This window comes from Ixodes scapularis, unplaced genomic scaffold (genome assembly GCF_016920785.2).
Source record: "Ixodes scapularis isolate PalLabHiFi unplaced genomic scaffold, ASM1692078v2 PGA_scaffold1__304_contigs__length_218370807, whole genome shotgun sequence".
Taxonomy (NCBI): Eukaryota; Metazoa; Arthropoda; class Arachnida; order Ixodida; family Ixodidae; genus Ixodes; species Ixodes scapularis.
In genome coordinates, this window is record NW_024609846.1 from 150540910 (window position 1) to 150564627 (window position 23718).

General features: G+C 42.5%; 1 protein-coding gene across 2 annotated transcripts in view; it reads right to left on the minus strand.

The window, feature by feature from the left end:
- LOC120843915 overlaps positions 1 to 23718 on the minus strand; it is a 248074-nt gene that overhangs the window by 40454 nt on the left and 183902 nt on the right. For both annotated transcript variants that reach the window (XM_040215388.3, XM_040502768.2), the window contains exons 5-8: positions 18268 to 18321; positions 17194 to 17247; positions 14351 to 14416; positions 10930 to 11085 (exon numbers count right to left, since the gene is read on the minus strand). In XM_040215388.3, the coding sequence (XP_040071322.2) occupies positions 10930 to 11085; positions 14351 to 14416; positions 17194 to 17247; positions 18268 to 18321 (330 nt within the window). The remainder of the gene's footprint in view (positions 1 to 10929; positions 11086 to 14350; positions 14417 to 17193; positions 17248 to 18267; positions 18322 to 23718) is intronic.

Below are 23718 nucleotides of genomic sequence, written 5' to 3' on the forward strand. Positions count from 1 at the left end.
GCCTGCAAGTCAAGGTCCGTGAGACCCGTATATTATAAGTGAGATAAACACAATGGAATGCTTGCACTGCCATTGTACACTTCAGCTCTATAGTCGTTAATAAAATATGTATCTAAATTAAGACTCAGGCACTACGACGGTCATGTCAAAGAAAGTCAATAATGCGAAATTTCCTCTTTTTCTTTTGAATCATCTTCGGGCACTATTTTTAGAGGCTTCGTGGATATCTATCTAAAATATCACTTTATGATTAAGATATTTTAAACAATACATTGAAGTATATCCATTGTGAAACTCACTCGTAAGTATTTTCTATCAGTTCAATAATGTATTCCATTTTGTTTTACAAAAATATGTTACGTGACGGCACCCGACTGTGTTTTCGTTTTTTTATTGTTTAGATTTAGGTGTGATACAAATGTAAGACAAACTCCGCAAATATACTTCGTGTTTTTTTAAACTACACTTAAATATAGATATGTAATTACGAAACAATGGACAACAGCGAAGCACGATACACGGCAGACTCAGATGCGATCATTGACCGTGGTGCTCCGGATTGATCTTCTTTCTCCACTTGTGTTCAGAAACACGTCCCACGTTAAATTCAACCAACATCCCCACCTCCTTCTTGTTGTTCTCGTTATGCAATCAACTTTAGATTTAAGCGAAGGTCATTACGTAAGACTCCCGTCTGGTGTTTGATTTCAACGTTCGATCAGCCAAATGACTGCTTATTCTCCCAATGTATGTTCTTCGCTCGTTTCTCTTTTTTGCTTTCACTATTCTTTATTTATAATTGAATTATAGCGCCTCTTCAACGAAACTTATTCCTATTGCAGGCGCATCTCTACCTCTTTCATGAATACTTTTAGGTTTAAAAGCGGTTGTGAAGGTGCGACTTAATCCTTTCATTTTCTTACGGAAGAACGAGCCACAATGCTTACGCTGCTGCGAAGGCAGTGCAAAACGAACCTAAGCTTAGAATATTTTCCTAACACAATGATTTTTTACCGCCGAGGGATACAGAATGCTTTCTTCTTCGCTCCTCCCTTTCTTCATGAGTATAAATTCCTACGCAGCATTGTGATAACTCTCGGAACCCGGAATGCGGCTTTATTTTGTTTTGCGTAGGAACGTGCATACAAGCCTGTACCAAAGTAACGAAACAAGGGGCCACAAATTGGCCCCCATTGTCGATTCGACTTCACTCACCGCATTATGAGACGCTCCTAGAAGGGTGCTTCCCCTCACCAGAAAAGGGATGTGGAGAAATGTCTCGCAGGCTATAAAATGCATCATATATTGGACACGGTTACAGATTGAACCTATGTCGCTAACGACGAATGAAGCTCTTAAAAGATGAAGGTGAAATAAAAACGCGATTGTTTATTTATCATGACATCTTATTGATACCCCTCAAAAACCAAGCTGTCGAATTTCTTATACGGACCTGGGCTTCACATCCGGGTAGTGTAAAGCACCACTGCGGTTTGTTACAGCAAGACAAGTAAAACGTAAAAACAAATATTCGCTGTAAATAGACACCCAGCGAAGGAGGGATCAGATTCCTCCACCGTCATTTTAACCCTGAAAAAAAAAAAAAAAACAGTATAGTGAGACGATTTATTTAATGCAAGTATTTGCGTCCGTGGTAGGACGATAAATTGAGCAGATGACAAAGTCTAAACGAACAAAAACAATACAAATATATTGAGAGACTGGCGTGTGGCGGTGTTGGCATCTTTGGGAGCGCTACTTGGTAAAACAAAACACGGGAAACGGCATGCTTGGCACCAGAATTCTAACCGCCAGAAATCGTTATCCATAATCGATGGAATTCGTTTTTCGTTTTGTTATTCAGTAGAGAGAAAACACATGCACCGTTCAGAATGTAAATTCGGAAACTCTGGTATATCGCTTCCTCAAGTGGCTGCTTTCTTTTTAAGTCTGGAGTATATCTTTAAACCAACTGCTAGGAGTAACATCCGTTCATTCAAAAATAGAAACAGATGGACGTGCAACATTCTGTCCTCCCCACAAGTCGGTTTTTGCTGAGGAAGAAATGAACGCTCGAGGCAAGCTCGTTTTCACAAACAGATAAGAAACTACTGGCCTTCCCCCGTGTTCACCAACGAAACATTTTTCTCATTCGAATGGCAACGTTTAGAGATATAATAATTTTTAAAGATAACACTTTTATAAGGCGGGTTCCGTAATATTAGAGTTGTTTTTCTTTCTTTTTTTTTAATGCAGGGAAGGTTGCTTGTGTTTTCATTTTTACAACAGAATCGGTGTTTTCGGTGTTAAAATATTTGGTGTCGGACAAAAGAATAAGTGTTTATTTGGTCTCATTCATATAGTGAAGAATGCAGGACACCTGCATGGGATTTTTCAACCTTCAGGTTGGAAAATCTCAGGCTGGCAAAAGCTCATGGCACGAGTATTTGGAAAACTTACCGGTAACAATAAGAGAACCCAATGATGACAGCGATTGCAGTTCCGGAACAAGGAGACATCGCCGAAAACGCAGTGGCGACTGCATTCCGGATTAACTCGAAAGAAATCTCTATATAAATGTTTATGTAGAGTAAGGCTTGTTATGTTGTTTTTTTTTTTTCGTTTTATTTGGTGACAACTTGAATTTGTTTTGTTTTTTCGTTGTTTTTTTTCCTTCGGGTAATAAAACAAGGCAGCGAATTACTTTTCGGGGTTTGCAGGTGTGTACCGAGAACACGGGGACCCTGACTATGACTAGAACAAACGAGCTAGCCAAAAAAAAAAAAAGGCTATTCAAATGATCTAGAAGGAACCAGCACAGTTCAGCGGGTAGCCGTGGAGTTTAGCGCTGTTGTACTTGAGATTTCGGGGCTTCACTGCTCCCCTCTAACAGTCGTGAAAAAAAAAGTTTGTTAAAGCGACATCAATTAAAGTCGTGACGGGGACTGAAATGAAGTAAACGTACCATTGAATCCTTTAATCCTGACCGGCGAGAGCGAATGTTGAAACGCAAGGGCATTTCTCCCTTTAAATACTCGAATCAAGGTGTCCTAATGGGACACAAACGAATAAAAAGAATATGCCTCGAAAGCAAATAATCTAATACCTGTCAAGAGTTGTAAGCATTAATCATTATGTACACAGGAAAACAGTAGTATACACGTAAAATGTCATTTTCTCTCTCCTTACCTGCGCCACGGCGCTTTGTACAAAAAAAAAAGTAGCTAGTCTCTTATGACCGAGAATAATGGCAAACAACAAGAACTCCCTTTTTTGTAGATAATAATTCCAAATGGAGATGTTGGAACTAACAGAACCAAGACAAATTCCTACAGTTGACCCCAGTAGAAACGCGATTGTCTAGTTAAAACACACGTGTCCGGATTCAATATCTTTTATAGCAGTATTAGGGCGATCGCTTTTAGTGGAACACTTGGTGGTTTCGCGTCGTCCACCGCGCTCAATATCAACGGGAGACATTTTTTAAACTCCGCCGAAAGATTCCACGGGCCGCTGATAGCAAGATAACAAGCAAGCAAGATAACATGCACTGTCATGCATGGTAGCAAGATGACATGCACGGTCCGTAAAACAGCCCCGGCCGGGCAATCTGGTAGTGTACTCGGATAGGCGCCCACATGAACCAGAATTGGCACAACCCAGAATTGGGAGTTACGCAGAGTTATGCGTGACCCAGAATTGAGAGTTACGCGGATAAGACTGCCTGAGAAATTTGCGGTGCATTCTGTATCAAAAAACAAGGGCGAAGAAAGTGCGTTAGATCCCCGTCAATGTACCTGACAGATACAAAGTATATTTTCAAAATAAATTGCCAGAAAAATGGCAGTCATAGTGTGTGTTTGTTTCAAGAACCATTCATTTTTTAGTGCACTTCGTCTTGTCTATTTCCTTGTCCTTGTTTATTCGGCGCTTTTCGTTTAGCACGTCTGACTATTTGTACCGAAGCGGCGTACGAAAACACACTTCTCTCTTACGCAGATAGCTGAAATGCTCTCTACTTAATAAACCCTCATTGTTTCCAAAACGCTGTGGAAGTTACGTTCCGTGTGTTACTCCATTTAATACAAAACTTTTATGCGCACTCTAGGGTGCGTGTTCACAACTTTACATTTCATACAGTCCATATGCTCCGAAATGACAACTTCGCGACTCCGACGGCACACCTCGGTTGTCGCTGTTTTTCACCTTACGGGTTGCGTACGTGTATATTTACTTTCATTTATCATGTTTTGGTTTCCAATGAAAAGACATTTCTTTTCTGCAAACAATACTTTTTTCAGAAATAAAGCAAAAACATAAAAAAAAAAAAAAAACTAGAAATGGAAAGCTGGCGTCACAGCTTATACCATCATACGAAAGGCGGTCTGCAAAAAGATTGGAACCCAAGTCATCACGAGATTCGTGTTTCGAATGCCGCACGGCAACGAGTTCAAGGAAAAACTTGCCAAGCGGCATTCAAACCACGTATATTGTGGTGACTCGTTTTGGCAGACTGTCTTTTCTATGGTGTATGAGCAGTAGGCATCCGATTCGAATTGCGCGAGACATTCAGTGCAGGAAAATGAATTATTTCCCATTAGGAAAAAAAAATACATAATACAATTTATAATTCAAAACCTGAAGTTTATAAACGTTATTGTGTTCGCACGCCACTTATTTTGTTTACGGTCATTTCCTGATAAGCTTTTTTTTTTATAATGTGTGCTCAATATACTTTTTTTCACCTTAACTCCAGACGCAGCTTACGCTACAAGTTGATCGGACCAATCAGACAATTTTAAAAGCACACCACATGGCGTTCTTCTTGTTTCTGTACGTGTTCTATTATCGCTGAGATAATCATAAACATAAAATGCTCAGTGACTTGCCCGTTATAAGCTGCTTGATTAGTCCCTTTACCTTGTAGCGCCGGAGGTGTCTGGAATTAGGTTCAAACGAAGTATATACAACCCTAAACCAGCCTCTAGAGGAAACTTATCGCTTTAGTATTACCAAAGTATATAATGTTAACAAACAATCACTTTATTTGTTAGCAGTGTTTAAGGATAGTAAAGAAGGTAAGAAAAATTCGGCAGAAACACTTAAGACTCCTTACGTTAAGGAAAGAGCGCCACCTCTACCTTTTTCACACGGCGCTCGTGCGGTGACATCAGAATCCCCCACTGCGCAGGCGCGGCGAACCCCACCGGCCTCACGACAGCTTCCGCAACGAAGCATCTGCGTTGCTCTGCCTTTGTTTGTGTTCTATTTCTGGGGCGCGTCGGCTCTGACCTTGAGCGCCCCCGCCGCCTTCCGCAAGGACACATCTGCGTTGCTGTCATTGCACTCAGCCAAAGGGAATTTAGGAGCCGCTTCGTTCGGCCAATGGGAATTTAGGTGCTGTTTTTTGCTGCTACAGACAACGCCAGTTTCGCTCCATGAGACAGTTAATACTTTCGAATTAAAATCTATACAAACAACTCGCATGATCTTTCGCATGCGCCAAGAACACAGACATCAAATAGAGGAGAATGATCAAAGCTTGTCAACAGAGAAATGGAGACAACAAAAGAATCACCCGTGTGGATATACCCCAACAAACGAAAGAAGGTGAAAATACAAACCGCCACATGGTTCGCATATATAATCGTACGTTGTCCTTAAAACTAGAAATTCTCACGTACCGATGCATTTTCGAGTTCGGTATCTTTATGGCGAAAGGGAATAAGCACGGTCAGAAGCGTGCACACTTATGCGTTGACCATGGTTTGTACTAAATATGACATTATAACCCAAACTTCATGTTGGTCATAAATAAAACATTTTTCTTGTGTGAGTGAATAGTGAAACTTTTTAGATGATGCGAGCCCATATTTTTATTTCTCAAATCTGATATATATGCCATATCTGTATAAAGAGCAACTTTTATTTGTTCCAAGTTTTCGGGTAAAATACATTTTTTTCACGTACAGTAATGTAGTTGTGCTCCGTACTTGTTTACCATAATTTACATTTGAATAAATACATAATTTTATGTAGAGATCATTTTTTTCGCATAAAAATATTTTGTTTCATTATGTCGGGCGGATCTTCATTCATAACCTTAATATAACGTAATTAGTGTAATATGTTAATCATACAAACTATAAAAAAACGAAAATGTTAAACGGGACGAACAAAATCACTTTCTAAGTGAGTTAAAATATATGTTTGTGCTTGCAGCAACGTATATCCTTCCCTCAAAACAGGACTGGCTTATTCTTATACTTCTTCATGACGGCTACGTCAAAGGCCCTCAAACTGGGGGCCTTTATTAAATTGGCGCATCCTCTCGCAATTCAGCATGTACGTGTACTTCGGAATGCGCCACTTTGTTGGGTAAAAGTCATTCCGTTTTATGATCTTTAAACTGCCAGTGAAACAAGGGTAATGTTTAAGTTTGGTTTTAATATTATTGTTGATGATTAATTGTTCTAGCTTTCTAAATGTATTAGTCGATTACACGTTTCACGAGCCAATCGCCTCTAAACATAAGCTGCGGTCCATTGGAATAAATAATCAGTTGTCTTTTGACTTCCCGTCAAAAAGTTGTTTCCATTATACATTAGGTAAAGCTGAATGCACTGAATGCATCCGCTGTAAACAAAAACATTAATTTAACTTCGAGTGACCCCCCGAAGGTGATGCGACATGCTTTGGAATACATCATATAAATTATAAATGACACCAACGTCACACCAACGTCAACTGTTGTTGACGTTGGTGTGAACATATTATCTTCAATTTTCTAAATCATTACCGCCTACCAGCGCGATATATATCCCGAAAACTAGTTTAATAATTTATAATGTTTTTGAGTCACGAAAGCTTGCTCTTGGATGTTTTGCGCTTTCATATAAATGACGGGTATCCGAACCCCGGCCCGCATGCCGAATTCGACCCGTGGACGTCTCCTGACCGGCCCATGGCTTGCCGCGGTCCTCGCAATGAAGCCAAGTCCACCGACCCCCTTCTATACTCCGCGACAACTTTTCTTGGCAATGCAGTGGAAGGTACGTCCCGCGTTCCCTCTCGCATTTTGAGTGTGCGCGGGCTCTCCTCCTCTCCCCGGAAATGGGGAGAGGAGGAGAGCCTGCGTACACTCAAAATGGGAGAGGGAACGCGGGACTGTACCTTCCACTGCATTGCCAAGAAAAGTTGTCGCGGAGTATAGCAGGCCCACTCCTACCGGCGTAAATGCGCCGCCATAAAGAGGGCTTCTCTGGTGGCGCTTTTTTGAACTACGCCGCGCGAAAGCCAATGGGATGCTCGTTCCTCGATGACGCGCGCCAGCCAATGAGAGACTATCTTTCGTCAGATTGCGGCTTCACTTCATGCCATTGGGGCAGGGGAGTTTAGGTGCCGTTTGGCGCGGCTTCAAAGCTGATGACGGCGGTTCGCTCCATGGGACAGTTTATGCTTTCGCAATAAAAACAGCGCGCTAAGAAAACGGCGCAGCAACGCGCACCAACGCCGGAAACCAAGATAAAAGAAACATCAATAGAAGACTTCCTATCGTAACGCGGATAACCTCGCCATATTAATAATTGAATAAAGTCATCATCGTGATTCTCGGTCCCGTTTTATATATTTCTACGTATGTGAAAATTCCATTCCGTTCTCAGTGCATTGCGCAATGTGTCTTCTATCGCACGGTTGGGCAGTATTGCGAAACAAATGCATCACGGTATTTGGAAATACTTTTAGTATTTATATTTCAGTACCTTGATACAATTTTTTTCAATCAATATCTCTATTTTGAGAATCGAAATACATAGTTGGTGTATTCCTTGCATCATGGAACACACTCCAAGAAAAGCCCGTGCCTGTACTTTTCCGCACAACACTCGGAGAGCCAATCACCGCAACTTACGGAAGCAGATCAGCGAATGTCGATGCAGAAACATATGTCTAGACCAAAAAAAAAAAAAAAAAAAAACACCAAGAAACGCAGTCTGAGTTGTGACATTAAGCAATGCAAAGCGTCACCCTTGCATTGTTTAATGCCACAACTCAAACTGCGTTTTTTTACCTAAACGTATGCTTTATCATCGTCATTCGCTGAGCTGCCTCCACAAGTTGCGGTGATTGACTTTTCGAGTGTTGTGTGGAAAAGTACACGCACGGGCTTTTTTTTAGAGTGCAATTCCGTGTCAATGCATCTAGTTACAATGTTCGAGAAAACGGTTATCCCCAAGTGAAAAAGAAATAGACTGTTTCCTTTGTTCTTTCGTGCTTCAGGGCGGCAGACGGTACAGTAAATGGCGACTGTGGGACTCTGTTATCAAGCAGACCCAAGTTTGTTTTGGACAAATGGCCCCGACATTGGTGGCTCCTTTTCCTATTTTCCAAAGATAACATATGTATTTCGGGTGCTTCAGATGGGCAACTATGTTGTAGAATCGAAACGTTGAAGGCACTGCGTAGGAGCTTTATAACTGTATAATTTACTCCCAGCCCCATTTACTAGGGCGAGCGTAGTTTCTTTCTTCCGATTATTATTAATATTATTATTACTATTATTATTAATAAATTTAAAAAAAAATTTAAGTGAGTGCAGAAAATGTACGGCACTAAACTATGCTGTCTTATCGGTGATATTTTGGTAGATATCGAAGGAATTAAGAGGTTCATGTTATGTTCCTTCGAAGGCGCGCCATTTTTCTAAAAGAGAACTGAACTCCATTTCATCTGAAACGTGTTTCCTGCCTTGTGAACACTCGCTTAGTTCGCACAGCGTTATGGTAAAAAGAAAATTTAAATTCTACGCGAAAGTAATTTTATGCTTGAGAACGTCCAATTTCAACTTCAATCTTTACCACACGGTTAGTATGATCTTTCGTTTTCACTGGAGGACTAGTTTTTCGCCTTAGAGGTACAAACACTTCCACCGAGGACTACCTATTACCGCCTCCAAGCAAAGTCTTTAACATAGAAAGTCGAAAAAAAATTTGCTTGGTGTAAACTTTTTCCACTTTGAAAGCGGTCTTCCTTCGTTTTAATATAAACCAGTGTTGGTTGACACTTGTGAAACGCTGAATTTCGTTCTCTAATATGACTATTTTACCACATCGTATGCGGCTAGCCGACGAGTTATTTAAAAAGCTACTTCATCATATGTAGTCGAGTGTAGCAGCAAAGTCGTATGTTTAATTTTGTTTTGTACTGATTTAATATGAAAAGATAAAATATGTAGCAGAAAGTTGTTTCATTTTTGTCTTACAAATAGTAACTATTTGTAGGTAATTCAAAAGCTGACATCCCACAAAGTTATTTAACAAAAAAGTATGTGAATATTACTGCCCCCGCCAATTGCATACCTGTATTAGTATTTCGAAATATATTTTTCTATTTTTCAAATGTTGTATTTCTGATGCAAATCGCGATTATTTTGTACCGATGTATTTCATTATCAGGGTTTTTGCTGCCTTCTTCGTGCATCCCAGTATTTATATTTCTAAATACATTTTATTATACCTCTGCCCAACTTTGCTGTATCGTAGATATCACGTATTAGCATATGTTCAACCATTCTCACTAGACATTTGCCCTGTGTGAGCATTCCAAAGTTTAATGGCGCTCTGTCTGATGCTTTGTGAGTTTCATGGGTCCCAATTAGAGTGCAATGTGATAATTTGCTTAATGTTGAATTTCAAAATAAAGTATATTCAAGATATCAATAACGTATATTGAGTATATTTAGTATATAAGGTGCTATATTTTTATTATAACTTTTACTTTCATATTTCAATGCTTATGTTCATTTATTTTGTATTTCGTCATTTTTATTTATTTATTTTTATTTATACTTACAACAAAAACAGATAATTGATGAGATGTTTTAATAAGAACAGCAGTTAACTGGAGCCAATTTTCTGAAACGTAAGCAGTCCGACAGCTTGGAGCAGCAAAAAAAAAAAAAAAAAGCAGAACTGCCTCATTTTCTTTCCCTTACTTATATTGTCCTGACTCTATCAGGGTCGTGTGTGTTAATTAAATATGTTAACCCCCCCCCCCCCCCTCACCCACCCCCAAACACTCTCTCAGACTATGAATTAAAGGGCAGACATTACTTTAAGAAAATAAACACAACCTTAATCAATCTTACTTGCTTGCCTCTTTCTTTGTACCTATTCTTGAAACATTTTAGTGTTTCTTGCTAGATCTTGCGCGCGTGCAAAAAAACAAGCAAATATACGTCTATAATTGTTAATGCAATAAAAAACGCACAAATGTTGCCCCTGTATTGAAAAAAATCATTATTTTATTCGATAGATTAGTGACTCATTCAACCATTTGATTTTTTGTTAATTTTACGCGCTCATGAACAGCCGATGCATTAATAAAAATGCCCAAGAGGAAGATCAGAGCTTAATCAGCGACAACTAACGTACAAGTAAACTTCCGTAAAAGAACGTCAAGAACCTTTGCACAGAGGGTTGTTGTATGGCGGGTATTATACTAATTATAGAGATTTGATTAAAAAAAAAAAGGTCGGGGGTAAACTTCCCAGTATGATTAAACCGAAGTCACTTCAAGTTTTGGCTCTCTCCTACGTCTCACTTTACGTTTGACCGCAACCAAAGCCACGATCCTGCGGAGCCAATTAAGCAGCGTCAAAAGCGTGATGTCACGGTGATCATCATCCCGGTGCGTTTGCTATCACAATGAAGCTAGGAAGCTCCCGGAGGCGACGTGATGCTATCAGAGTCAAAAGCCAGAAGTGTGGAGGGACATGCCCCTCACTATGACCGAAACCACAGGTGTGATTTCGGACATCGTTGGGGGCGTGTCCCTCCACACTTCTGGCTTCAGCTCTAGCGGCGTCCTCCGAATGCTTCCTACCTCCATGGCCTCTAGAGACGAGCGAAGGAAAGAGCGTGCACGTACGGTACCAGGAGCCAAAAGGGATGGCGCTGGCGTCGTCCCGGCGCCAGGTTACGGTGGGCGTGGGCTGCCCCGTGGCCGGGCAGCGGAGGCTCAGTTTCTCGCCCTCCGTCAGGAGCACGTGCTGGCTCTGTTCCGTGTCCACGATGGACGGAGGAACTGCCACAAGGGCGGCAAGGAGCGCTTAGATACGAAAATCCCACGAACGCATTTCTTTGTGAAACGCACTAAAGAAGCTTCTCGTAGACTCTCGTCACTACATGTCTTGACCGTAGTGTATAGTTTCGAACATGCCCAGCGGGCTACTTTCAAGATATAAAACAGCGACTTCCTGAACTATTTAAGCGGTGTCAATAAGCTCAAGCAGTGTCGTTCCGATTTCTCAAGGAATGTTTTAACCTTTCCGCAGAACGGAAAACCATTTCCTGCTATTTCAGGCCAAGCTTAAGATAATTGACAACGGGTTTCAAGCAACCTGATGGCTGAGGGGCCGTTACACTGCAGCGTAACTAATTTTGTGGTGCTAGAGGGCACTATCTTCCCAGTAAACTTCGCCGGAATTCTGAACCCGTCAACTTTGCTATAGACATCTGCGTTTAATTGAGGCCGACAGCGTGACAACCACTCAGGACAACACACACTTACGCCATCTATCGGGGAGTCCTGGTCCATTTCTGATCGGCAAATTTTTCCTGAGCTAGACTTAAGTTTGTGCAGCATTGGCTAGATCAAATATTCGCACTATGTGTGAAAAGTAATTTCTTGCAGATTTCACAAAAGTTCACAAAGCACCGCTTGCATACGTTGTGAAGCTTGAGTTAGCTTACAGATTGGTTCACACTAAAATCACTGTATCCTAGGAAAGCAGCGACATTGCATTCCCCACCTGCTAGCTGGACACAAACATATGCTAACCTACAGATGACTGAACCATCGCAAAGTGACTGGCTGATTAGTCTTCGTTGCCATGGCAATCGCCCTTTCGGTCCATTCAAATAGTTTAAGCTTCGATAGAGTCGTTATCAACCTGTCGCACCGAGATCGCCATGGACCATTATTGTATGGAAAGCGTTCTTTGCCACCATTAGCGCATTTGGCACATATGAACGCAATACATTTATCAGTAATCCCTATCTCCAAGTATATCTTACAATTATATTATATAGTTTTCGTAGACCGTATGATGGAACTCCGATTTGCTGGAGGGAGCTCGTGCCGTCCCTTTGAAGCATCGATTGAGCACGAGCCTCCTGAGCCCGCTCTCCGCAGCGTACGATCTACTAAAACACTCTATAGCTCGTCTTGCATATTTCAAGACAGGGGAATTATTTTTCTATCCCGCCAACCACCGAGGCATGCGAGAAATGTCTTTATAATGTAGCCTGTTGTCGGAAATTCGGATCGCCTTAATGTGGAGCGCAAGGTCGTCTCTTTCCTTTGCAGGAGTTGTAACTACGTCAGAACGCCGAGCTTTGATTGGTTCTGATTGTAGAATAGTGGGTAGACCTCAAGGCAGATTGCTTCGAGGTCTACCCCCTATCGTTCAACCAGAGTGAATGAAAGCTTGGCATTTTCACGTCGCAACAACCCCTGCAAAAGAAGCAGACGAAATTGTGCTCAGCATTAAGAATGGAGAGGTAGAAAACAAGCTAATGATTCCATGCAAAAAAAAACAAAAATAGAAAACAAAAATTCCGACCTTACGGGGTGCTTGGCGCAACTTTCATTAAATCCAGTGACTTTAATCAACAGGGCCCTATATCCTTGCGTTATTTTACATTACGAATGCATAACGTGCGCTTATGCCGGAAGTCACCGGCACATCTGTGCTTTGTATTAATCTTGGCTAGCAATTCAAAGGAAATAGCCTGCCGCTCGACATTCGAAACACGAATGTCTCACTGACTTATTAGTAACGAAAAAAAAAAAACAGTGCGGTGTGACCCAGCCTTTACGCGTCGTGCTCACCAACACTGTGACACGCGCTACTTATAGTCCAGGGACACGATGATTGGCTTTCGCGTGATACCCAGGAAAGTTTTTTGCGCTAGCTCTCATGATAAAGGTGCGGAGTATAAACCAGTGTCCGAAATCCTAGCCCCAGTGATAAAAAAATAATAAATAATAATAATCTCAAACGCAGGCATTTTGAAAAGAGGGGTTGGGCATGAAACAAAATTTCTGCCTTTACAGCACCATTGGCATCGCTGTTGTTCTTGAGCTTCGTGACTATGCATTTATGATGTTCTTGCACTGCGATATGTCCCAAGGTTTCTAAAAAAAAAAACGAAGTCTTACAAAAATAGCAGCCCCACTACAGTGTCATGGCGCCAGCGTAAACAAATAAAACCTTCGCCCACGGAACAGAGCAAACACTTGTCTATATGCGAGAAAAAAAGTAAGCTATTGAAGTTAAACATATATATATATATATATCCCGGCAGGAACAGGAGTACCTAGCGAGGCCACACGAACGAAAAGCATAGCGTACGTCTCAGTATGAACCTTATTAAAAATGAAGCTTTTGCTAGCTGGGTCACTATGCCTAATACGGTGTGTTTAGCGTACAGAAAACGCAACACGGAAGAAAGTAGTAGCGCTGTGTCTGTCACGTTCTTCCGTGTTGTATTTCGTGTGTTCTACACTTACCGTCTCAATATGAACTTAAAGGGATGCTGAACCGAAATCTGGATTCCAGAAAGCACGCGGCAAAAGCGTGCAACGGGATGCTACAAACACCAAAACATCACTCATCCAGTGATATCTTGAACGGATGACTGTATTTTTCAAGAAAAAGAGGCGCATTTGGCACAAATGATCACGTCATGTTTCTCCGAGAAGGAGAGGGAACGGCCTCGCGTCTTCTCCGCCTCGCCGCCTTGAGGGAGCGAAGCGAATAGAGGAGGAGACTAACTATCTTGACGTCACGCGACTCGTCGGCCTGGTTCAATCTCGACCTCTGTTTGCAAAAATTCGGCCGTCCATTCGAGATATCGCCTTACGAGTAGTGTTGTAGGGATTGTAGCGTCCTGCCTACATCTTCTGCATTGCTTTTTCTGAAATCCAAATTTCGGTTCACCATCCCTTCGAGGTCTTAGAATTATCTTAGGTAAAGTATATGGTGACACAGCAACGAATTACTTCGTGCAATTATATATATATATATATATATATATATATATATATATATATATTAACATGTTCACCTAATAGTTTCTATTTAATATATACCTTGCTGTAAGCAACGATGAAGTCGAACTGCTAAGATACTGTTTACATTCCAATGGCAGCGATAGCTGCGCGAATACTATGGTGTGTCTTCCTAAGTAAACGCAAATGCACGTCATGAAACGTAGTTGCATTTCGTTCAAAGAGAGAAAACAAAGTAAGGAATACAAAAAATATATATATTTAGTCGTCTTACTGAGGAGCTTGCTTGACTCCGAAGCGTTGTGAGTGCCAAGTTTCCAGGCAGTAACACCTGGTATGCCTAGGAGAAAATAAATGTGAAGAACAGACACTTGATTATTTATATGGTTCGGAGGCACGCAAATATTTTCTTACCCCAGATGTTCTATTTTTTTGCAAAAAATAAAAGTTTCAGCTCCATAATATTCTTCATTTACGCTAGACAGCAGAAACAAGAACTAAACACATTTCTGAAGAACATATACCAGGAAGTCGAAGGATACCTAAAGCACATAAAACACACGCTTTCACAAAATTAGATGGATGAAGGAAACATACTATAAGTGTGTGTCTTGAGTCAGGTCAACTTATAATGCTAAGATATTTATCAATCGCATTCTGCTGCTATGTGATCGCCACCGAACGACATTTACGTATCCAGCATTGTGGAATGCTATTTGTTTTTATTGTTTTGTTTTATTTATCAGCGTCCGCGATAGCTTAACTTTCTGTTGGTCCACTGAAGGCCAGCAGAGGTTCTGTCACGCATCAACCTTCTGTTGTGCCCACACCTCCTTTTTCTATATGCTGCGAATCTCACCCAGAAAACAAACGAAAGCAATTATAAAAGTAGCAAATCTTTTGTTTCTGATTTCGGAACAATGATAGCCTGCAAGATACTGCAGATGTGTGTGTAGGTAATTTATTAACGCGTATTGATTGGTCCTCGCATGTTGTGCCATGGATCAGGCGCAAATTGAATAATTTAGGTACTGTGACGTACGATTAGCTCGCCATTTGTTTTCGCTTATAGCAACTATCGCTTGGAGTAAATTTTCGCCAATAAAAATATATACTCACCGTAAAAACAACTAGTATACGTCATGCAATAGAAACAAAAAGCACACGATATTTAATGCGCGGAAAACAAGTAAAGAGGAAACCTTTTCAATTCTTTTTAAAAGTTAGGGCAGCGAAATGTACTTCTCGTAACGCGCAGGCCAAGCCTGCAACACTCCACAAAAAACAAGAAAAAAACAAGCAGGTTCTTATCTTTCCAGACATGATTAGCGCGCGCTCGAAGAGGAAAGAAACGAATCCCCACAAGATCCCTGGGCCGAATTGTTCGCGGCAGGCACCTCACGCCTGGAGCCAAGTACCCAGACGAGAACCATGGGTTCGCCTTTTCCGGAACCATTCTTTTACGCCGTTCTCGTAACCGCGATTTCCACGTCCGACATACAGCTCATTTTGAGCCGCAAGCAACGGCTTTCCGAGTCACACTACACGGCGGAAGAATCGAGCCTGGTAGGAGAACGCAAATTGTCCGAAGTGCAAGTCAGGAGAACGGCTCCTCGGAACGGAAAACCAGCCGTAAAACAGCGACGGCGCCCGAGACAAGGGTAAAAACAAAAACTACAGTTTGCTGCGCTTCACTTTACGCAGAGCCCAGAGGACGCCAGGAGCCATCGAAACCAATTCTATGTCCTGATAGCGTCGCATCACCTTCGCGAGGGGCGAAGAGAGGCGCGCCGCGCGTAGTCACGTGAAACGTTCGCAGCCCTTGATTGGCCGTGATGCATCGTTGCGTCCACCGCGGTCCATCGCGAGAGGAAACGTTGTATGCTCGCACGCAAATGCCGGCTTCGTTTTTTCATGAAACGAAGCAGGAATGGTGTATGTCTCTCTTCGCGATCGAGGTTTCGGCGTTTCTTTTTTTTTTCTTTTTTGTATGTGTTCGGAATCGGAAGTAGAAGTCATACCGGTGAGGCCAAGAAGAAACCAGAGCGCTCGAAGTCGAGAAAAGCGCAAGATGGGGATACTTCGCGCCCCCTCGCGGCTTAGACGCGAACAGACAGTTACGTACCACTCCCGAAAAAGAAGCGAATAAACGAAACAAACAAAAAGGGAGGAGGAACAGTGGGTCGAACTGGATTGTATTTTCTATTTCTTTTTGTGCTTTCTGGTCTGCTTTTCATTGCTGTCTACGTTCAGGGATGGCGAGGAACAGCAGAGTCAACCCCATTCGTCTTGGAGCTATACGACAGGCAGTCTGAGGTATCGTTCCGACTGTGCCGCTTTGTGGCCGGACTGTTCTGAATTCGTCTCCTTGAGAAGGTGACCTTCGGGTTCGGGGGTCCTGCGGTTTAAAAAGTTTGGCGTTCGGCCATCTTCGTCTAGCGGATACAGGAGAATATCCGAGACTTAAGGTTTTTTTTCATATTTTTCCTTTATTTTGTTAGGAGCGATACGCCTCCGGCCCCGTTATTCCCAGAGCCGTTCATCGCAGTGATTGACATTTCCAGTTCAGCTAAAACGCCAATGCACGGCAATATTTAAAATGCAGAACACGAGCTTGAACGCAATTCTCTCATTGTGCATAGCGTGCTCCTGGCCAGAAGTGGGCAAAAAGGAGGGGGGGGGGGGGGGGGAGGGGGAGCCTCAGGAAGTAGTGTTATCGCTAAGTATATCTGAATAGAAAAAAAAGGGGGGGGGGGGGGGGCATGGACCTCACAAGTTTGTTCTTCCCTGTTGTGAACCGCGCAGGGCACTATCCCAAATTCGCGTTACGAATTTTCAGAAATACACAAACGTGCGCGTAAGCTACGGATTCGGGTATTACGAGAAATTCGCTAAACCTAGAGGGCAACGTCTCGCCCACCAGATTTCGCGGATTTAGCTGACTCTAGGTACAAAACTATCGCGCCCATCCGACGTATCGGAAGTCCGTCAAGCACGAAAAATACAGGCCGAATGTCGGAACCAGCATTATATCCGCCCGTCGAACACAGATTACACCTTTCCACAAAAATATCTATTTTTCTTTTTCAAATCAATGGTTTTGGTGTGTGCACTCACCCGCTGCTCCGGGATGGCCGGGCGCACCCTTCTTGCCCCGAGTGCCGGGAAGGCCTGAAGGGATTGACGTTGAACGCTTTAAGGGCGCGGTCACACTGCCTATACTTCGTACAAAAGACCGTGTGTGCATACATATCTCAACTCGAGTCAAAGCGAGATGCATGCATGGTATGATGCATGAGTAGTGTGACCCCGGCTTTAGCCTTCGGCCCACTGCTCATTCATCGCACAAAAAGACACGGAGTTTCGCCGCAGACACGATGAAAGACTTCTCTGCGGAGACGCCTCGTGCATGTTTAAGCCATGTTTGCCTCAAAAATATGTAAGCTTGTAGCGTGTCGGCAGACAGTTCATGTATTACCAATGTAATAGGACCGTTGGAGAATAAATGAACATTCCTCAGACAGTTTGCAGACTGTCTTTTTGTGTAAAGTATACTGAGCGTCGCGTGAAACCTGATGCTCGCTGCGCAAGACTGTTCTCGGAGGTCTAAACACATAGTGCCTCTCGCCATTCGCCGAGCTCCAGCTTTAGCTCGCACCAGGCACGTAGCCGGGGGGGGGGGGGGGGGGGGGGGGGGGGGCCATGGGGACCGCCTTCTCTTCCCGAAATCGTCTATTTTGCTGGGGCCTCCTCTCTCCCCTCCCCCTCATACAGCAATCTCTCATAAGCTCTCTTCATTGATTGAGTAACGGCAACAGATCTTATATGCCATATTATCCCTATTATCTTTTACTTTTTTCCAGTTTTTTACTCTAATATAAGCGGTAAGGGAGTAGTACATTATGAGCAGTACAGGCCCCATAATAATCTTTATATTATAAACGTCTGACACTTCAACACATCTAAGTTTCCAACAGCAATTTGATTGGCAGGTTCTTAAATAAATAATAATCTATCGTGGTTTTTGAGTAGTCCTCTTGCTGTTTGCAATAAAGCCAAAAAATTCTAGATCTCTATTGCGACCTTCTTAAGCTGTCAATGACAGTAAAGTGTGTTGAAAGCAACTTGAATTTGCAACACCAGCATCGTAAAAACAAGCGGTAAGTTTAAATTCAAACAAAAATAACTCACCAGGAGGTCCCGGAAGTCCGGGTGGACCTCGAGGTCCCGACATACCAGGAATCCCTGCAGAAATAGGAAGAAATTTTGTTTGCTCAGGATTTTAGCGGTAAGAAATGTCTGAAATGTAGGACACGAATTATTCTGGAAATGCTATTCATTCACGTTTTGCTCGCAAAAATGTTCGAGGGATATCAGCCACCAGAATGAGTGGCTGGGCGAGTTGGTTAGATATGTTGACTTAAAGGGGCACTGACACCCCAAAGGTCATATCTATTTTTATTGTCTAAAACGATGCAAGTTGCAGTCATAAACACGCAAAAAAAAACCGCATCGCGAAAAAAAATTTTCCCGCGCGCGCGCGCGCCTTTTTATTTTTGGCGTTTGATTTTCCCGCCTCTCGCCTCCTCGCTTCTTTTGATCGGTGACGTCAAAAATCAGGAAATTTAGAAGCTTTGTAGGCGACATCTCTATAACATTTAATTACGGCAATCCTAAAACATGTTTTTTAACGCAATTGCGAACGCACTACGGCCCTTCTTTTTGAAATACCAAAAATCGGGAGTTCGCTGTGGTGCCGTCTCCTGGATGTGTATCCTCCAACGGAAAACAGGCGACACCGCTCAAAACCGGTCCGCCGCAACGCCGGGCGCTCGCTCCTTTCCTCCTCGCTTTGGGTCGCCATGGCAACAGCAGGGAGTGGTGAAAGGAAGTCGACTCTCAGGTCTCCGCAATTTTTGACGTCAAGGCACCGGCGCCGATCGCGCGGGAACTTCGAATTCGGCATTTGGAAATTGTTTTTTTACTTCACAAATACTGAATTCCCAAATCTCAAATTTTGAGGGTAATGTCCCGGCATCGTTTTCAACCGTTTCGGATAATAAAAAAAATATGATTTTGATGTGTCAGTGCCCCTTTAAGCATCGCAAATAAGGTAAGGAAGGAAATAGTGGTCGACTCAGCGCTCTTTCCTTCCTGTTCTCTCTTCCCTCCTTACCTTATTTGCGCTGTTTAAGTCAACGTATCCGCCACCGCATGTGTCCTCGAGTTGCCAGAAGCGGACGTGAGCACTACGTTTACACAATATTAATTCCAAACTCGAGATTGTCCACGCGGTCGTCCTCTGTGAGGGCGACTGATCCGTCATTTTGTTCAAGATAACATTTCCGAGTTTGGGCTAAATTTTCAGAATAGCTCTCGCTCCTGGCTGGTGAACATTCTGCACTAGCCAAAATACCCGGCAAGCATTTTATTTGATGTTATTGTTACCTTTTTTTAGGGGGGGGGGGGGCACATACTTTTGTGGATATATATATTGCAAGTTCCGTGTCTGCACCGCTCCTAAACTTACCCACCATAAATATTGCGTCTTCTACTGGCAGATGAGTAACGTAACGATTTGTTCAAATATTCCCGTACCTGACCAGGTGGCTATATTTTTATTTCTATCTTTTTTTCTAGCCGGTTAAGGCAAGCACGCCGTAAAGACGACGAGTGTCATGACCATACACATTTGGCGATGCCTCGATGGCGCTGCCATCAAGTGTTGTCCGCGGCAGAACGTGATGGGAAACTGGGAGTAGGCAGTAATACTTACTTGCCCCATTCCTATTTTATACTTGTACTCATTTATTTAAGTGTCCCCTCCGCATTCGCCTCTGTAATTCCTTCGAACCGTGTGGCAATATATAACTCAATAAATAATGTAAACTCCAATCTACAGAGTCAGGCCCACCTTTTGATTTTGCATCTGGTTGATAAACCGTAAGAAAATTCGAGGTAAACGTTAAAAACAAAAAGCGTTCTTGGTGTTTTAAGCTCTTTCAAGGAAAACGATTCGGGCGATGGAGGAGCACCAACCTGGCTGCTTCCTTCGCAGTGACTTCTTCTCCTCCTCATTTCGTCGATACCTGTATGATCCGGAGCAGGTCGAGTTCATGGGTCGACTCCCAACGGTGCCATTCGCAAAACAAAAAAAAAACAACGTCCGTCCGCTGCCCTCCCCGAGGAGCCCCTAACCTGGTTCTTCCAAGCCCGTATCGCCAGCTTCCCGAAGTTCCAGCGTTCATGATACTAGTTTGTTCTCTTTTTGTCCAAACACAGAATAAACTAAGAATCGAAACCCAACAACACACACACGCTTTTTTACTGTTATTTTCTGTAATTATTTCAACTCCACTGACCGAAGCCAATAGGCGTTGCCAACCGAAAGTAGCACCGAGACGCGCGCGTTAAATGTCGACACAAGAACCCTTATACTTTGTTTCAAGGCTGGCGGTGGATGGCGGTGGATAGCAGAGGACGCCGCGAGCCATCCAAGCCAATCCAATGCCGTGCGACTGCCACGTGACTTCCGGCAGGGGCGCAGAGACGTGCAGGGTGCCTTGTCACGTGACGCGTTCACAGTGCTCGATTGGATAAGGTATCTCGTAGCGTCAGCTGTTGTCCATCGTGAGGTGAAACGGTCATAGGAAAGCAAAGTGGAGGGAAAGCGTAAACTTCGGGCAAATCGGATGAACGCTCGCAAACACACACGAAAAAGAGACGAAACGAAAGAACAGGGCCATTAATAATAAAAGCAAAAATCAACGACCGGAACGAGGATACACTCGATTTTGTTCTCTGCTGTTCCTTCGTTGCCGTACGATTTCTTCGTTTGTTGCTCTCTGAACACGGTGAGAAGGTGCCTTTACGTCTTGGTTTGGAGGATATAGCTTTCGCAAACTCTTTTTTTTTCTCTCCTAAGGTAAGGCTCGATTGAATCAATACTTGCTCCAAATAAGACCCCACTTTGTTTCCTCTGCTAAAAAGCCAATTTTGAAGACGCGAACTGGTGGAGGAGAAGAGATACAACTCAAACGGCATAGAGGAGGAGAGATCTCCTTGGGCGTTTTCAGTTTATGTCCTTATAACACAACACGGCCGTTTTTTTTATAGTTTTGAATCTTGTTAGAATTCAATAGGGGTACTTTTTTTAAAAGGGTTGAAAAGTTCTCATAGATTAGCTCACGTAAAATTAGCGATCGAGAGGTTGAAGTAAAGTTTTGACATATAATTTCTTTCACTTACTAAAAATAATGCATAGCTAAAAAAAGAAAGAAAAAAAGAAATCCCAATATTTAGTTATGGAAATTGACAGTTAAATTAGCTTTTCTATAAGAAACGTGTTCCGCATAAGCACGACTCTAAACCCTAGAGTAACTGTATCAAAACGAGTCTTTGGCACATAGAAATGCAACGTCAAGCAATGAGCAACATAGAGAACCCGCGGAGAACGGAAGAAATTACTATTCGGGAGGGGGCGGAGGAGCAAATTCACGGGGCTCATTCAATGGGGTAAATAAACACACCAGGTACGTAAGGACCAGGCGAACTTACAGGGCTATCCAGGATGTTTTAGCTAACGATTTCCAAATCCCTAAAAATGGGTAATTGAGAAAAGAAACAAAAAAAAACAACCTTCCCGACAACAGACTGTTATCCAAGGCAGGCGTCACAATGTTGAAGAAAATTTAATGATTACCCAAATATTGAACTAAAACATAGTGATTATCTTTTATGTTAGTAAAAATAAACATATGATCCTAATCATAAACTTGCTAAGCATCTTGGAAAACCACTCAATCCACTCATTTTAATATCATAACAGGCAAAATATCATTTAATGGTGACCCCTCCCCTCTTCCCCCCTTCCCCCGTCCAATAAAAAAAAAACGCTCAATTGTGGCGCGTTTCTAGGTTTCAGTTTCTTGTCGGAGCGCATCTCTTCGCCAGCGGTTCTTCTCCCTAGTGACCTAGACGTGCACCACGCGAGCGCCATATTTCCCTCCATCCTACGAGGGAAGCGAGGCGGTGCCCTCGCGCCTCGCTCACCCGGGAGCAGGATCGCTGGCGCAAAGACGAGTTCCGATAAGAAACCGAAACCTAGAAACTCGTTTAGCTTGAGCGTCTTTAGGAGCGCCGTTTATTGCGTGCCGTGTCTCATATATTCTTAAAGCAAATGGATTTAGTGATTATCGAAGATGCTTGGCAAGGTTTTCATTTGAACTATGTTTTAAGAATTATGTTGACTTAACCTCGGAAGGGGAAAAATAGGGAAAAAAATTACAACTTCACTCGCACCTTTAAATTCCCTCATCACATACATTCGGCATAATGTGAATGAGAACAAAGCGAACCTACAAGTAAAATGTTTCAAGCAGGTTATAGATGCTGTTGTAAATACCGCTCAACAACCCTCGTAACTAGAGTACAATACGCACAGTACTGAAACACACAGCATAAAACTTCTCTAATATGCACAACTTTTTGCTGTCCATTAAATAAGCACCCAAGCCAAAGTGCATGCTTACTCCACTAGCTTTACTTTTTCAAGGCCTTTTCTCAGGCCCTAAGGTGGCTAACTCTCTACAAAGCATGGGCTAATACTTGATGCCTACTATTAGCTTCTCTGTCGAATACAAATGGCAGGTCTCTGCTTCTCAACCCTTTCCTGTTAAATATTTATAAAATATTGTTTCATAGTTTTTGATCAAATTCTAAAGTGTCGCGCTAAAAATTGGGTGTTCACCTCCCTCTTTCAAATATATTTATCAGAACGCAAAGCATTATAATGTTGTTAGATGACGTTGATTTGGTTCAGTCTGCACGAGTGACTATGACCTGCTAACTTATAAATGTAGTACAAAATATGCTAACCAGGCCTTTCTATATTTGGCCTGTTCTAAGCACAAGAAATAATTCAAATCTCGCGGCTTGTCCCTCTATGTTCAAGTTTATTCGAATCCCTTCAGTTGTTGAACGCAGAAACAAGGGGTGATAACTCACGATCGGTTCAAGGAAGACGCCCGTTGTATTTTTTTCACTCAAAAACACAACTGGTTCCTTTTAAGAGAATGAGCCCTTGCTGCAGCTGGAAGGTAAGTTATTTCTGGAATGATTATCACAACGATTCATTATTATTTCATTAAGTCTAACCATTAATAATGTTATAGTATACTGTAAACAACGAAACACTTTCTGCCTTAAAAGGTCATCAGGTTCAAAGTTCGATGACCTTAGTAATATACAACCCCTAATTATACACCTCTTACAGGATTATTAAAAGACGCTTTGAAATATTGACAATTACGACTTCGAGAAGGACATGACCACAACATTGACGTTTATTTTCAATTTTTGTGGCACACTACCAAGCATGGTTTTGTTTTCTGACCACCGTTAAACTACACCTAACAGGAAAATATAAGCCTAAAACAAAAATTGGGTTGTGTGTGTATTTATACAGCCTAGAACTTGGTCTGCCTCACAGGGGCGACGAGTTTCCCAGCTGTAGATGAGAAATTTAGCCAGTGCGGTACCGCCGCTAGCCTGGGGTCTTCAACGTGCACCACGCAGTAGTGATACACGACCGCACGCCGGTACGATGCTCATCCGTATCGAAACGGGCAGGGGTGGGGGGCT